Genomic DNA, 17,444 nt, shown 5'->3' on the forward strand with positions numbered 1-17,444 from the left:
TGTTCACCTTAAGTTGGTTTTATTTTGGATATATTAGTGTTTTGTGACTTTTTGCTGCTGATTAGTAGTTCATTGATATCTTTTTAGGGTTTGGCTATTGTGCATAAAGTTAGAGTGAACATTCTTGTATGAATCTCAGGACATGTGTCTTTATTTCTTAGGAAGAATGAAATTGCTGTTGTCTATTTGGTGGCACTAGTGGTAAAGAACCTTCTTGCTAATGCAGGAGACGTAACAGATGTGGGTTCAGTCCCTGCGTGGGGGAAAATCCCGTGGAGGAGGAAATGGCAGCCCACTCCAGTATTCTTGCCTGGAGAATCCCATGGACAGAGGAGCCTGACAGGCAATAGTCCGTTGAGTTGCAAAGAGTCGAATGTGACTGAAGCGACTTAGCATGCGTGAACATTTAGATTTTTAAGAAACTGATAATTGTTTTCCAAAGTATTTGTACCATTTTATATGAAAGTACAGTTGTTCCACATTATCATCAATGGTTGGTTGTGTTAACCTTTTTTTTTTTTTGGCTACGACTCTCAACATTGCAGATGGTTTCCCTACCATGGATCAAACCTGTTCCCCCTGCAGTGGAAGCATGGAGTCCTAACTGCTGGATTGCCAGGAAGTCCTGGTTATGTTGCTCTTTATCTATTCCAGTTGGTGTATAGGTGTAGTTTTAATTTCCATTTCTCTGAATGACTACTGATGTTTAATGCTGTTTTGTTTATTGCCATTTATTTTCTAGTGGACTTCCCCACTTTTTAAAATTGAGGTTGTCTTTTTATTGCTGAATTGTAGTTCATATATTCTGGGTATATGTCCTTTTGCACATATATGTTTTATAAGTATTTTCTCACAATTTGATCTTAAAATTTTAATTTACTTTAAAATTTAGTTTGACTTAATTTATAAATTCATTTCAGCTTTTATGGTTATTGCTTTCTGTGTTCTTAGAAATCTGTTTATATTATGTTGCAAAGATTGTCCCTTGTTTTCTAAAAGCTTTATAGTTTCAGCTTTTATTTTTAGTCCTGTGATCTATTTTGAATTAATTTTTATGAAGTAGAAATTGAGGTTATGTTTTTTTTTCCATATGGATATCCAGTTGTTGAAGCACCATTTATTGAAAGCATCTTCCTTTCTGTACTGTCAGTTTTGGCATCTCTGTCAAAAGTCAATTGACTATAAAAGTGTTAAGTCTATTTCCAGACTCTGTTATGTTCCACTGGTCTATTTGTCTATTCTAATGCCAATGCCATATTGTTTTCTTAGCGTAGCTCAGGCTTTTTCAGGCTTGGTGCTCTTCAGTTTTGGGGCCAGATAATTCTTTGTTATAAGGAACTATCTTGTACGTTCCATGTATTGTTGGATATTTAGCAGTTTCTCAGCTTTTACCCACTATTTTTGCCAGTAGCATTCTTTCATCCCTCAGTGGGGGCAACCAAAAATGTCTCCAGACAGTACCAAATTTTTGTTGAAGGGCTAAAATCTCCCTTGGTTGAGAAACACTGGTACAGATCTGTAGAAGTCTGAAGTAAGGTCAGATAAGTTTTCTAGACTCATTTTTCTTTTCTCAAGAGTATTTTGAGTTTTTAAGTTCTTTGTATTTCATGTAAATTTTAGAATCAGTTTCTCAGGTTCTGTTTTAAAAATAAGCTTGCTCAAATTTTGGTTGAAATTGTGTTGAAGCTATAGAAATATTTGAAGAGGATCGGCAATTACAATAATACTAGATCTTTTAACTGTTATACTGCAGTATCTCATAATTATTTCAGAACTTTCTGTTCATTCCTTGGGATAGTCTACCTTAACAGTTGTTGTCAGTGAGTATCCCCCTCTTTTAATCCTGATTTTGGTAATTTGTTTTCTCTCTTTTCTCCACAATTCATTTAATCAAGGATTTACCATATTTACTAATCTTATCAAAGAACTGACTTTAAGGTTTGTTCATTTTCCCTATTGTGTATTGCCTTATTTTACTGATTGCTGCTGCTGCTGCTGCTTTTTTTTTTTTTTTTTACTATTTTTCTTTCCGCTCATTTTTTCCTTTCCTAATTCTTAAACATTTAAAGGTATATTTTCTCCAAGTAGTTTGTGATTATTTTTTTATCACTCAGTTTGAAGCATTTTTAATCTCCATTGTGATTATTCTTTGATTTACCAGTTATTTAGAAGCAATTTCCAAATACTTATCTGGATGTTTATTTTTAATGGTTTCTGACTTACTTGCGTATGATCAGAGAATCATACTCTTTAAGATTTCAGAGAGGTTTACCTTGTTTGTTTTGGTTTGTATTGTTCTGTCTGCTCATTGAGATTGGTTTTATGATTCATCATATGATAGCTCAGTTGGTAGAGAATTTGCATGCAAAGCAGGAGACTGTGGTTCGATTCCTGGGTTGGAAGATCCCCTGGAGAAGGGATAGGCTACGCACTCCAGTATTCTGGCCTGGAGAATTCCATGAACTGTATAGTCCATCAGGTCGCAAAGAGTTGGACATGACTGAGTGACTTTCACTGTGGTGGATGCTCCCTGTGTATATGTGAAAGTGTTTTCTACAGAAGTTGGATATGGTGTATTATAAATGTCAAGTCAAGGTAGCTGGTAGTGTTGTTCAGATTTATATATCCTTTGTGATTTTTTTTTCTTCATATTAAGTACTGAGAGGAATGTTAAAAATTTCAACTATCATTGTCTGTTTATCTGTTTTTCTCTTTAATAATGGCAATTTTTGCTTCATGTATTTTAAAGCTGTATCATTAGAGGCATACATATTTATAATTATGTCTTCCTGATGTTTGATGTATTTATGAGTAAAAATGTTTCTTTTTAAATACACTGTATCTTGGAATATATTTTTTCTTATGTTAATATAGCTGCCCCAGTTTTTTTTTTAATTAGTATTTGCATAGTGCATCTTTTTTCTATTACTTTCAGCTTTTAATCTGTTTTTATTTTTAAATTATGTGTCTTGTAGACAGCAGATGGTTAAGTCTTGCTTTTTTTCCTTCTATTCAGTTTCATAATTTCTTCCCTTTGATGGCATTGTTTTTTTAGTTCATTGTTTATTGTAAATATTGATGTAGGAAGCTTTCAGCATGCCATTTTGCCTTTTTTTCTATTTGTTTCTTTTGTTGTTGTTGGTTTTTATTTATTTTTGCAAATTCATTTGTATTTTTTTGGCTGCTCTGGGCCTTCATTGCTGTGAGAGGGCTTTCTCTAGTTGTGGTAAGTAGGGGCTACTCTAGTTGTGGTACACAGGTTTCTCATTGAGGGTGGGTTCCCTTGTTGCAGAGCGCAGGCTCAGTAGTTGTGGCGCATGGGCTTAGTTGCCCCATGGCATGTGGAATCTTCCTGGAGCAGGGATTGAACCCATGTCCCCTGCATTGGCAGGCAGAGTCTTAACCACTGGACCAACAGAGAAGTCCCTGTTGGTTTGTTTTTGTATTTTTATACCTTTTTTGAGGCAATATTTTATAGCAACAGTTCTCAAAGTTTAAGTTGGGGTCCCTGACAAGTGACCTAAAAGTTTAAAACTAATATGAGTAATGACTAAGTCAGGCAATTCTTTTGACTTCTCGTCTCTTTAGTGTGTATTGTATTCATTCTAGCATCTGATCCTTCCATTTGAAATGCTCTTTTTTCTAACTATATCCCGTAAATGCAAGTACCTGAAATTTGTTTCTGAAGTGTGGTTTCCTGTCTGTAAATAAATACTAACATTCCATTTAAAAGTTATCTTTTTTTTTTCAGTTGCACAGAGTAGTGAATGCCTTCAGTTAATTTCTAAAATAGTTATGTGAGTTCCTTGCCTCACCAACCAGATGGTAAATTTTTGAAGATCAGGGCCATACTTTTGTTAATCAGTACAGTCTTGAGTACAGTGGCTCCTCAGTGGATAGTCATGTCCCAAGTTTACCTCTGTGCTGAATTCTGTGGGAAGGACACAGGAGGAGAGCTTGCCTTGATCCTCAACCAGTGGACTTGCATGCAGTGCTAAAATAATAGCAGTGTGAGACACTAACATGAAAGGCATATTCAAGATGCTTTGGAAGCTTGGAGAGGTTCTCACTTGTTTGGTTTCTGCAACTGATTACTTGATGCTTAAAACAAGAAAATAAAAGGTATAAATTCTTGGGCTTATGAATTGAATGAAGTTGATGTTAGATGGTAGGAAGAGAGGATCACAGTTGGCAAAATGTGATATGTAGGGTGGAATTTCTATTGCAGGTAAATCATGGGATTCTTGTTAGGAACAGACTCCTAATTAGCTTTTTTATTATTACAAGATGTGTATTAGAAGGGTTTGCCAAGGGTGGGGGTCAGGTGAAAGCATCTTGAATTTCATGATATTATGAAGAAAATAAATGGGAAGAAATTGGAAACTGCAAGAAGCTTATTAACCAAGAATTTTTTATACTCTTATTCGTATACTACTTTTCTCTCTTTCTGTTTTTTTATCTAGGTTAAATTTTTTTTTTTTTTTCTTTTTGTGTTACAGTCTGGGCCCTTTAGTGAGTAAAGTGAAAGAATACCAAGTAGAGACAATTGTAGATACCCTCTGCACTAACATGCTTTCTGATAAAGAACAACTTCGAGATATTTCGAGTATTGGCCTCAAAACAGTAATTGGAGAACTTCCTCCAGCTTCCAGTGGTAAGCAAGAGTGTTTTTTCCTTCTACTTCCCTTTTATAAATGGAAGTGTTTCTCCTTTAATTTTTTTTTTCTCCTGGTCACAGAGAGAGAAAGATGTATTTATCCCTGAAAGATCTTGTAAACATCCCTTTGAACAGTGAAGGGGAAAAAGTCTAGAGTCTTATTTTTGCTTAAAAACAAATTCAGTTATTTTGATTGAATTTAAGTATTTCTTTGGAGTGCCAGTTCTGAAAATTTTTGATGTTGGAACTTGATTTTATATCATTGCATGTACAGTGACTTGCAGAAAAGAGTTAAACCAGTGTATGCATGAGAGAAAAGATAACCAAAATCATGAGTTATTTTGATTAGCTTTCCATTTTCAGTATTAATTTTGCTTTGCATTAGAATTTATGGTGTAAAACTTAACACTATTAAGATAGCTATGAAAGATTTCAGTTTACTAGTATCTTTAATTCAGGCTGAGCTTTTTATAACTACTTACAATTTTAAAAAGTTTAAAACAGTTACAGTTAATGAATTTGTCAAGTAATTAGCTTCTGATCTCCAACAGAAATTTTTATGTAAGTTTTAGAATTGGCCTTGACTACTAAGCTATTGGCTTAAATTAACAGTCTAAAGTTAGTGTCTCATCTGCAAATGGAGTGCAATTACTATTCCATGGAAAGATGTATATTGGTAGAAATGTAGTCTTAGTATGTAGTTTTCATTCATTTACTTAATATTTATTAATCACCGTGCTAGCTATCAGGCTAGATGATGCATGTGTACTATTTCACTTTGTCCAAACGTCAATCATGTGAGAGATCTTAATAATGTAGATTGTTGATAAGAGAATTCAAATTCAGAGAGATTAGGTCAATTCATCCAAAGTTTTGATTACCTTGTTGGGTGAAGAAGATTCATACCCATTATTTTCTGTATCATGTCATTGTTACTTTACCCTTACTGAATTAGTTACTTCAAAAACATTTCTTCAACTCTGAGCATGTTATTTATAGTTGTATTCAGTTCAGTTGCTCAGTCAATTCCGACTCTTTGTGACCTCATGGACTGCAGCATCCCAGGCTTCCTTTCCATCACCAACTCCTGAAGCTTGCTGAAACTCATGTCCATCGATTTGGTGATGCCATCCAATCGTCTCATCCTCTGTTGTCCTCTTCTCCTGCCTTCAGTCTTTCCCAGCATCAGGGTTTTTCCAGTGAGTCAGTTCTTTTCATCAGGTGGCCAAAGTACTGGAGTTTCAACTTCAGCATCAGTCCTTCTAGTGAATATTCAGGACTGATTTCCTTTAAGATTGACTGGTTTGATCTCCTTGCAGTCCAAGGGACTCTCGTGTCTTCTCCAACCCCCCAGTTTAAAAGCATCAAATTCTTTGGCGGTCAGCTTTCTTCATACTCCCAACTCTTACATCCATACATGACGACTGGAAAAACCAAAGATTTGACTAAACAGACCTTTGTTGGCAAAGTAATGTCTCTGCTTTTTAATATGCTGTCTAGGTTGGTCCTAACTTTTCTTCCAAGAAGCAAGTGTCCTTTTATTAGTTATATTGGTAATTGTCCTCATTTTTTCCCTCTCGTTAAATAAAACATGTTTGTTTTTAGCTGATTTCTGGCTCTAACAGGAATTCTGTTAACCATACAGATTTTTTACTTTCACAGTTTCTTTTTCCTTTTTTTCCTCTCTCTGGTCAGTAACAATACAGATCTACTTTAAAATATTAATAACCTTTATTGATGAGTCTCCTGGAACAACATTTCTACTTAGATTGGAAAGGATCTCATTAGGTTACTACTAAAAATGACTCAAGTAGAGAAAAATGTTATATGCTTTCCAGTTTAGAGGTGTAAACATTACAGCTGCTAATAGCTCCATAGCCAGCATTCCCACTGGTGCACAGAAATAGTTGTGCAGTATGAGTTTACTGAATTGATACTGTTTTCCCTGTTTCATGCACTCTTCTGCAGTTATCTCCAGTTCTTGTTTATGTCTAATAACTTATTTTATTGCAAAACAGTCTATTTTGAAACATTTTTCTGACATGGATCTCTTGAGTCAGTTTTTAAATCAAGTTTAGAGTTGCTGAGTATTTAATAACTAGAATGAATTTAAGGTGGAATTCAACGTACTTGCCTAGAAATTATTATGGCTCCTTTTTCGTGCAGGCTCTGCATTAGCTGCTAATGTATGTAAAAAGATTACTGGGCGTCTTACCAGTGCAATAGCAAAGCAGGAAGATGTCTCTGTTCAGCTAGAAGCCTTGGATATTATGGCTGATATGTTAAGCAGGTAAACGTGACTGTGGTTTCTATTACTTATATACAATATTTGCATTTATTAACGACTTCTGATAAATATAATAAAACTTGGTCAAATTATTCATATTTAAATTGTTTTATAAATGTGTGGTTGGGGTGAGGGAAGAAAAAAGCTAACTATACTTATGTAATATTACATAGCAAGCATATTTTTTGTAGCTTGAAAAATAATAAAATTTGTAATTTAAATATTTCAGCACGGTTTTTATATTTTGTTTTACCCTTTATTTTCTTGAATATAGTCATCATTATTTGTGGCTAATTCACTTGAACTTGAAAATAATCAAGTGCCTTCATGTGGTACAAATACACAGTAAAAGTGAAGAGCTGTCCTAGCACACAAAAAGCTTATACTTCACTATAGGAGATAAGACAAAAGGCTGTAATGTAAGGCAGAGCTGGACTAAATATTAACGCAGAGTACAGTGTATTTTGACATTTAAAATGGAAGGAGCCACTAAAGTTTGTTATGGAAACCGCATCTGGATTTAGTTTTGCAAAGTGGTTAGAGCACAGGTGTATGTGCTTAAGGATAAAATATATCAGAATAGTCTTGAGTAGTAGTAGTAGTCAAGAGTAGTCTTGAGTTAGGAAGCATTATGTTCTAGTATTCCAGAACATAGAATGAATAGAAAGTAGTCAGAGATCATTCTGATTGATTGGAGTCTTATCAATTTGATAAGTAGTGAAAATTCAGTTAGACCGTTTTTCCTATGTGTGACTTGATCACTAGCACTGTACTGGCCAGGACACAGATATTTGACTGCTTTTGAGTCATTGAACTGCACATGTGAAATGATTTGAGAGAGAGAGGAGTTGAACCAACACAGTGGTTGAAACTTGAGTGTATAGATTTGTAGAGAAAAGACAATAGGGAGAAGAAGTAATCAAGAGATGGTCAGAGGGCAGAAATTGTAGTAGTTCTTGGACATCTTGAATTTATTTGTTTTCTTCTTATTTTATTTTAAGGCAAGGAGGACTTCTTGTTAATTTCCATCCTTCAATTCTGACCTGTCTGCTCCCCCAGTTGACCAGTCCTAGACTTGCAGTGAGGAAAAGAACCATTATTGCTCTTGGCCATCTGGTTATGAGCTGTGGAAATATAGTTTTTGTCGATCTTATTGAACATCTGTTATCAGAGTTGTCCAAAAATGATTCCATGTCAACCACAAGAACCTACATACAATGTATTGCTGCTATTAGTAGGCAAGCTGGTCATAGAATAGGTAAGAAATATTTATATAATTAAAATTTTTCTTTAAAACATATTAATGAATATTTATAAGAACCAATATGCTTTTCTTAGGTGAATACCTTGAGAAGATAATTCCTTTGGTGGTAAAATTTTGTAATGTAGATGACGATGAATTAAGAGAGTACTGCATTCAAGCCTTTGAATCATTTGTGAGAAGGCAAGTTTTTAAGATCTCTACTTTTCAAATAAAATTTTTTCTTAAGAATAGAATAATAATGAAGATCTAGATTTGGTGGGTGAGGAAAAATGAATTATTTTATTCACAGCTGGATTAAATTTTGGATTTCAGATGTTTTAATTAAGTTTTAAATAATAAGTGATAACAATACAGTATTTGAAGTGAATATCATCTTAATTTTAAAATACAGTTGTCACATTTATTTTGAAATGTTTCCTCCTTACTGTTAGAACTTAAAGAACTTGGGAAAAGTATATATAATTGTCTTTCAGTTGTCTTAATGTGGTTTACCAGAACAAATTAATTATCTGGTCAGAAATATATACTAGTGAATTTTGTATCTCTTCAACAATTTTTGAGATCTGTTACATCCATTTTGCTAGGGCAGTGATTTTCAGTTCGAAAACCTTGGTTCTAATAATAACTGCATTTATGTGTGAGAAGATCATACTGGCTAAGTAGCGAGATTGTTGGTTTTTTTCTCCCACTCCTGGCTAGAATTGACAGCATTGTAGCACAGTGTTTTGTGACTTGACTGTTGCTATTTGTAGTAATAGTAAGCAGTTTTCACTCATGGTTTTTGATAAGTAGCTTTATAGTCATATAAAATTGCTAAAAATTGTGGGGTTCATTTCTATCCTTTTAATTGAGAAATACTTATTCTTGGGCATTTATTATACGTTCTGTCTTCTGAACATTAAAGTTATAAGACTAAACCTAAATTAATGTACCCTACCATTTTCACCAATAATGCTAGTTACTGCAGAATACATTTATTTGGCCTTTGTGTTACAGTTGTATGTTGAAAAGATAGACTGTGTACAGATCTCTCTTTGTATGACCCCACACTAACCATGTCATACCATTTATTGTAAGAATCATCCTAACTTCAAAGGTGTTACAGTGGTGGTGGTAGGAGGGAACAGTTCATCTTATTGATTTAAAAAGAGTAATTTGAAAAGTAAATCTCTTTTAAAACATGAAGTCAGTGAGAGGGAAAGATGAAGGATCTTAGGTGTTGGAAAGGCTGGAGACCACTTTTCCAATGTTACATTAAAGGGAAGACAGAATCTGGTAATAAAGTTGACAGATACTGAATCAAGATAAGTACAATTATACAAGGTAGCTTTTGTTTTTTCTACAGATGTCCTAAGGAAGTGTATCCCCATGTTACTACCATTATAAATATATGTCTTAAGTATCTTACTTATGATCCTAATTATAATTATGATGATGAAGATGAAGATGAAAATGCCATGGATGCGGACGGTGGTGATGATGACGACCAAGGTATTTCAAATTAAGTAGGATTTGTTATATTTTCATGAAAGAACTAATTATAGATGGAGATGATTCTTAGCCCCAGAATGTACTGTTTGTTTGCTTGCTTATAAGCTGAAAAAAAATGTTACTGTTTTTCTCTTGGAAAGCACTTATCAGTGATTACACAGTGTTTTTGTAAGGAGGGAAATGAATACTATTTTTAAAATTGTACCTATAGATATCTATAACATATTCCTAGCAGTTTGATTTGTTTTATACATAGTTACTTTTAATGAGAAATTTTAAGTATTATTTGAGGCTCTGCTTAACTTTAATGAATAATCCAAGTATTTCTGAGGTTCCTGAGATTGATGTCATTGTGCTGAGATTTGTGGTATTTACTGTGGAAAGGAGTAACACTTCAAGGGCACAGGGTTGCTCATGTGTAGTTGTCTCTGTTCTATTAAAAGAACCATAATAGCAATGTTTAAATAAGTTACTGGATGTATGTGTTGGTGGATTTCCTGTTAAAAGGAAATTACTTTTAAGTTTGATTCTTTGAATGAATTTAGGTAATGCCTTTGCTCTAAAGTCTGTAATTCCATCCATCTTAAAAAAAAAAAAAGATACAAAAACGCTCTCTTAATCTCATTTTAGACTCTTAACAGATACTGCTCAGTTTCTCTGCACTATAACAGAACTCCTCAAAAGAATAAATGCTCTCCAACTCCTTTTTCCCCCTTTTCTTTTGTATCCAGTCTTGCAGTGATTGCTAGTGACCTCAGATGTTTGACTCTGCTTATTCCTCAGTTTTCAGCAGCATTTCTTTATTTAACTGCCACAATATCACATTCTCCAGGTTTTAGTCCTGTCTTTGTGATTACTCCTTCTCTGTCCCTATGCCGATTCCTCTTCATCACCCTGATCACTAAGCCGTGGAATATTTCTGAGCTTAGTTCTTGACTTCTCTGTTATGTTTTTATGATCTTGTTGATCTCATCTAGTCTTTTGGCTTTAATATCAGTATGCTGAAAACCCAAACTTCATCCTAGATCTTTCCTGTTAATTCTAGGTTCATATATGCAAAACTGCTTAATTGATATACTGCCTAGATGTCCAGAATATCTTCTTCCCACCCTTCCTCCACTGCCTGGTTATTAACCTGTTTCTTGTTTTGACTTCTCCATCTCAGAATAGCACCTCTATTCTCCTTAGTTTCTCAGGCCAAAAACTTCGGGGTTATACCTGATCACTTTTACGTACCTCCCTCATCCAGTCTCCCATCTCAGGACTTTCCCATACTGCATACTCCTATTTCCCTTTTTAGCATTCTTACTTTCTTCATTACACCTAGTCATTTTCTGATACCTAATATTTTTTTATCATAGTGTTATTGTAACTTATATAACCATAATTTTAGTTACTAGGCTTTTTAATTTTTATAACTTTTTCAATAAAGTATATTTCTGTAAAGTTATTCCCATAGTTTGGTTGCCATTGGAAATTTTTCTTTTACTTATTTGCTTTAAATAGTCTACTTGATAGTGCCCTGTAATTTTTCTTCAAATCAAATGCCTTGATTTAGCAGTATTTGGTATAAGAGAGACGGAATTGTTAATACTTAAGCTTAGAATATTGTTTTATTTTATTATTATTTTTTAGAATATTGTTTTAATGTTTAGCAAGAGTTTGGAAAAGCTAGTGCTCTATTCTGTGGACAGAATTTTATTGTTGTAACTGAGAAAGTATAGCTTCTTTAAGCTATATTAAGATAGTATTTTGATAAGTTGATAACAAATATGTATATTTGTTCCTAATAGCCCATCAAGAAATTTAATGGAAAGCCATGTAACCACAAAGAAAGCTAATATCAGGATTCTTTTTTCTCCCCTGAAAACTTAGTTTCACAGTGTGATATGCCATTGGTGATCATTATTTTTATGGTTTATCTTATAAACTCCTCAGTTGTTTGATTTTCCTGCAGGGTCAAGTGAATCTTTTGAATTGAATTTCTATTCATATTATTTAAAAGGCTGGGACATTTACACATATTTGTAATCTGAAGATGTTTAATGTGTTAATAAATGATAGTTAATAAGCAGCTCATTATCCATCAATGAGAAAATGTTTAACAAAAACACAATCAGATCATTTTTCTTTAGAGGTTTATGCGTAGATTTTTAAGTAAACTCTGCTTCTGGTTTATGAACCAGTTCTTTTTAAACCTGTCTCTGACTGTATATCTTAAAAGTTAGAAAATTATCTTAGTTATGAGTATCAATTTACTTTCTGTATTAAACTTTTCATATGATTAATAGTCTGTTAACATTAAAACTTCTCTTTAGGGAGTGACGATGAATACAGTGACGATGATGACATGAGTTGGAAAGTGAGACGTGCAGCTGCTAAGTGCTTGGATGCTGTAGTTAGCACAAGGCATGAAATGCTTCCAGAATTCTACAAGACCGTCTCTCCTGCACTGATATCCAGATTTAAAGAGCGTGAAGAGAATGTAAAAGCAGATGTATTTCATGCGTACCTTTCTCTTTTGAAGCAAACTCGTCCTGTGCAAAGTTGGCTGTGTGATCCTGACGCAATGGAACAGGGAGAAACACCTTTAACAATGCTTCAGAGTCAGGTCAGTTTAAAGTGTGGTTTTGAAAGTCCTGCTAGTAAATGTGATTTTTTAAAATGGTGGTTTTGTATGGAAATAGGAGTTCCAGAATAGCTTTAGAGAAACATTTCTGGGATATGTTTGTATAATAGTTTATGGATCCTCATATAACATTACTTATAATTTATTCTGATTGAAGTTTTCTTGATTTTTCTTGGCTGAACAGTATTAACTTTAAGATTCAATAAAATATCTTTATCTTTGATGTATTAATGGAGAAATCTTAAGGCAGTAGAATTGGACTACTTGTGTTCATAGCTTCTTTCTCTTCTAATTTAGAGAAATTAGGACTTTGTGTATGTGTGTGTGTAGTCTTAGACAAGTTATTTAGACATTTTATTAAGCCTCAGTTTTCTCATTTGTAGTAATGGTTTACTTAAAACTGTCTACCCAAGGTGGAAATGATAAGCTCTGTTTAAACATATGGTGAAGCCTGAACAGGCTTTATATGCCACATATTATTATTTGATTGATTTTATATTCCACCTATTATTGATAAAATACGTATTTTTTCACTTTAGGACATCTTTTTTTAGAATCTAAATATTAGGTCTTTATAGTCCCCATTTACTGAATATTTAGTCACACTAGGCATTTTCCTATCTTATATGTAATCTCTAACGCAGCCCCATGGGGTACATATATGTCCATTTTTACGGATTACAGAAGAGATCTTGAGAGAGACTAAACAACTAAACCAGGAGAAGGGATGTACGTGTCATAGCTATCTTGTTTTAAGTAGTAAAAATTTTAAAAGATTGTGGTGAACTTAAAGGTGAACACTGAAGACAAATTGTAGAAGAAAAAGAAAGTGTATCCAAGATGTAAGGAATTGACTAAGTATATAGAAAGCAGATAAAAATCACAAAAAATTTTGATGGTGCTATGATGAATTAATTAGATAGGTGTTTTCTTTTGCCTCTAGTTCTCATGTCATTGTTCAATATGGTATGTGTCTGTATCCTGCTATCCTTAAGACTTATTAGCAAATACCCTATTTAGGTTTCACTAACATTAGAAAGTATAGAAGCGATGTCTTTGACTCATATTCCTGCTGCTTGTAACTACATTTGAAGTGAGGTTGATTTCATTGTAAGAGCCAATGAAAAGCAAAAACAAGGACCCATTTAATGGTTTCTTTTCCGTAATTTGTCTTTTTTCCTGTAATTGCTTATATGTGCTATTTAAGTTTATAAATTATGTTCCTAAAGTTTTGGTTGAAAATTATTATTTAGATTTCTATTTAGTCTTGTGCATTTCATAAGTAAAATTAATCAAGGAAGACTATTCTGTTGTTCTGTAGAAAGCTAATGATAGCTTTTCTCTATCAGTATCAAGCAAATATAGTTACAAGAGAACATGCATAGTAGATGCAACAAAGCTTGTATCGAACAAATTGTTAGCGGTTAGCAGAATTAGGGATTTGACCAGAAAAATTCTTCCATTCATCCCCACCCCTTGTAATTTGTGTTAAGTGAACTGAGAAAGTACCAATAACTGAACCAGCTAATGAGCACTTGATAATTACAGGTTCCAAACATTGTTAAAGCTCTGCACAAACAGATGAAAGAGAAGAGTGTGAAGACCCGACAGTGTTGTTTTAACATGTTAACTGAACTGGTAAATGTATTACCCGGGGCCCTAACACAACACATTCCTGTGCTTGTACCAGGTATGCAAGAAATAGTAAATCACTTTCGGGACTTATTAAGACTTAGATAAGCTTAAATAATTGTTTTCTTGAAAAGGATGATTTGTGACAACTTAATTGGCACATGGAATTAACTTTTTAATAGGAACATTGACTATCTAAAGTTAAAAGTAAAAAGTTTAAAACCATATCCTAAAATATTTCACTTTAATATTGATCACAGGTTGTGGACTTTCTGTTACTTTAGAGATAACATAAAGTGGAAGCTTTAACAGTCTTTTAGGGATTAGTTTTATATTTTTGCTTTCATAAAGTTGTCATGCATAAAATCATTGGATTTTTCTTTTCTGGTTGGGTTTTTAGGAATCATTTTCTCACTGAATGATAAATCAAGCTCATCAAATTTGAAGATCGATGCTTTGTCCTGTCTATATGTAATCCTCTGTAACCACTCTCCTCAAGTCTTCCATCCTCACGTTCAAGCTTTGGTCCCCCCAGTGGTGGCTTGTGTTGGAGACCCATTTTACAAGATTACATCTGAAGCTCTTCTTGTTACTCAACAACTTGTCAAAGTAATTCGTCCTTTAGATCAGCCTTCCTCATTTGATGCGACTCCTTACATCAAAGATCTATTTACCTGTACCATTAAGAGGTTAAAAGCAGCTGACATTGATCAGGAAGTTAAGGAAAGGGCTATTTCCTGTATGGGACAAATTATTTGCAACCTTGGAGACAATTTGGGCTCTGACTTGCCTAATACACTTCAGATTTTCTTGGAGAGACTGAAGAATGAGATTACACGGTTAACTACAGTGAAGGCGTTGACACTGATTGCGGGGTCCCCTTTGAAGATAGATTTGAGGCCTGTCCTGGGTGAAGGGGTTCCTATCCTTGCCTCATTTCTCAGGAAAAACCAGAGAGCTTTGAAACTGGGTACCCTTTCTGCTCTAGATATTCTAATTAAAAACTATAGTGACAGCTTGACTGCTGCCATGATTGATGCAGTTCTAGATGAGCTCCCACCTCTTATCAGTGAAAGTGATATGCATGTTTCACAGATGGCTATCAGTTTTCTAACCACACTAGCAAAAGTGTACCCCTCCTCCCTTTCGAAGATAAGTGGATCCATTCTCAATGAACTTATTGGACTTGTTAGATCACCTTTATTGCAAGGGGGAGCTTTAAGCGCCATGCTAGACTTTTTCCAAGCTCTGGTTGTTACTGGAACAAATAATCTAGGATATATGGATTTGTTGCGCATGCTCACTGGCCCAGTTTATTCTCAGAGCACAGCTCTTACTCATAAGCAGTCTTATTATTCCATTGCCAAATGTGTAGCTGCTCTTACTCGAGCATGCCCTAAAGAAGGACCAGCTGTAGTAGGTCAGTTTATTCAAGATGTGAAGAACTCAAGGTCTACAGATTCAATTCGCCTCTTAGCTCTACTGTCTCTTGGAGAAGTTGGGCATCATATTGATCTAAGTGGGCAGCTGGAACTAAAGTCTGTCATATTAGAAGCCTTCTCATCCCCTAGTGAAGAAGTCAAGTCAGCTGCATCCTATGCGTTAGGCAGCATCAGCGTGGGCAACCTTCCTGAATACCTGCCGTTTGTCTTACAAGAGATAACCAGTCAACCCAAAAGGCAGTATCTACTGCTTCATTCCTTGAAGGAAATTATTAGCTCTGCATCAGTGGTGGGCCTTAAACCGTATGTTGAAAACATCTGGGCCTTATTGCTAAAGCACTGTGAGTGTGCAGAAGAAGGAACCAGAAATGTTGTTGCTGAATGTCTAGGCAAACTCACTTTAATTGATCCAGAAACTCTCCTTCCACGACTTAAGGGGTATTTAATATCAGGTGGGTACCTAGATTTTCTTATTTAAGAAAATTTTTATTTTTTAAATTTTTTGACTGGAGAAAAATTGCTTTACAGTATTGTGTTGATTTCTGCTGTACAGCAACATGAATCAGTCATAATTTCATATATATATATATATATTCCCTCCCTGTTGAGCCTCCCTCCCCTCCCCCAAAAAAATTCTTATTAGTATTTGGTTGCCTGGAACGATGGCTAATGCTGTATCTTGTTACATGTTCAAATGACATTTTGTTGTTTAAAAGAATTAAGAGTGTAGTTAGATAATGATTAAATAAATCTGGTGTCATTTCTAGTGTTCAGTATATTTTAAAGTTACTCTTTTGTCTTAATGTTGAAAAGATAGTTGTCTCGAATTAATAAAGCCAGAGTACTATGCTTGTATTAATTACAGTACTAAAATTGGTGAACTAAGTTCAAATGAAAAATTCTGGGAACAGTTTTAAGATTTACCAGTGTCAACCCTTATTATCCAAGGAGAAGGTAAAAATGGCCATTCATTCTTAGAAATTGCTTCCATTTTTAATAAAAAATTTGATAATCTTATCTGCTGATGTGGTTAAACCAGTTCCCTTTTAGGAGGGGTAGATCCTTCACTGCTGGTTTCTCAGGCTGCCTCCTTCTTGGATGAAATTGTTCCTTTTGAGATCTAGTGAGATTGTATTTCACAAAATGAATAAACTTTGCTCCGTTAGTATTCTGAGGGAAAGAAGAAATGTCCTTCTTGATCACAGAGAATTTTAAGGAATTACAGACACTGATGTTACTTGAAGTGGTTTGAAAATGGTAAAGGTGTCCATGGATTTTAGCGGTTAAAAACTGTAGACTTAAAATTTATTTTTAATTAGGTTCATCATATGCCCGAAGCTCAGTGGTTACAGCTGTGAAGTTTACTATTTCTGATCATCCACAACCTATTGATCCACTATTAAAGAACTGCATAGGTAAGTGGAAATGAAGATGAAAATACTGCCTAAATAGTTAGTAGTTAATTGTCAAAACCTGAATTATTTCAGTAGCTAAATATGTCTCCAAGGAACTAAAATACTTTTAAGGGTCTGGTAATTGTTTCATTAAAAACATAATTTTGCAAATAATTGAAATTAGGTAAATATGCTAGGATGTCTTTAAAGTCAACTGCACATTTGATAATAGTGTTTTGGGAATGACCTAAAGTAAACTAATGGGTAAAGGGAAATGTTATATGATCTGACCAGTCTGAAGTTCTTCCCAGTTGTAAATGAATCTCATTTGAGTTGTGGTGGCCGAATTTTCTGTTGTTATTTATATCCCTCCAGCTCCCAAGGGGCTCTGTGGAAGCTTCTAAATTTAAGGTGGGAAATTTAAGACTAGAAAAGATAATTCTTGAGGTATTTAGCCCTGTCAGCCTAAGAGGAGATACACAAGAAAAAAAAAGGTCATCTCTTTATTATTTTTCATGATTTTATAACTTCCTATGTTGTTTTCATCATCAGTTTCCCTAGAGTCTTTAGTAACTAAACTCCTGGTGTTTTCTTGACAAAAGAATGGGGATATCAGCAGAAAGGATAGAGGGGTGTATGCATAGAAAC

The 17,444-nt window shown here is 34.3% G+C and overlaps 1 protein-coding gene across 1 annotated transcript in view; it reads left to right on the forward strand.

The window, feature by feature from the left end:
* CAND1 (cullin associated and neddylation dissociated 1) overlaps positions 1-17,444 on the forward strand; it is a 43,991-nt gene that overhangs the window by 12,493 nt on the left and 14,054 nt on the right. Inside the window, exons 3-11 of the mRNA XM_040233397.1 lie at positions 4,500-4,654; positions 6,824-6,947; positions 7,946-8,202; positions 8,283-8,388; positions 9,554-9,699; positions 12,018-12,310; positions 13,877-14,018; positions 14,361-15,854; positions 16,722-16,817. Coding sequence (XP_040089331.1) covers positions 4,500-4,654; positions 6,824-6,947; positions 7,946-8,202; positions 8,283-8,388; positions 9,554-9,699; positions 12,018-12,310; positions 13,877-14,018; positions 14,361-15,854; positions 16,722-16,817 — 2,813 coding nt within the window. The remainder of the gene's footprint in view (positions 1-4,499; positions 4,655-6,823; positions 6,948-7,945; positions 8,203-8,282; positions 8,389-9,553; positions 9,700-12,017; positions 12,311-13,876; positions 14,019-14,360; positions 15,855-16,721; positions 16,818-17,444) is intronic.

The sequence above is a fragment of the Oryx dammah genome, unplaced genomic scaffold (genome assembly GCF_014754425.2).
Source record: "Oryx dammah isolate SB20612 unplaced genomic scaffold, SCBI_Odam_1.1 HiC_scaffold_29, whole genome shotgun sequence".
Classification (NCBI taxonomy): domain Eukaryota; kingdom Metazoa; phylum Chordata; class Mammalia; order Artiodactyla; family Bovidae; genus Oryx; species Oryx dammah.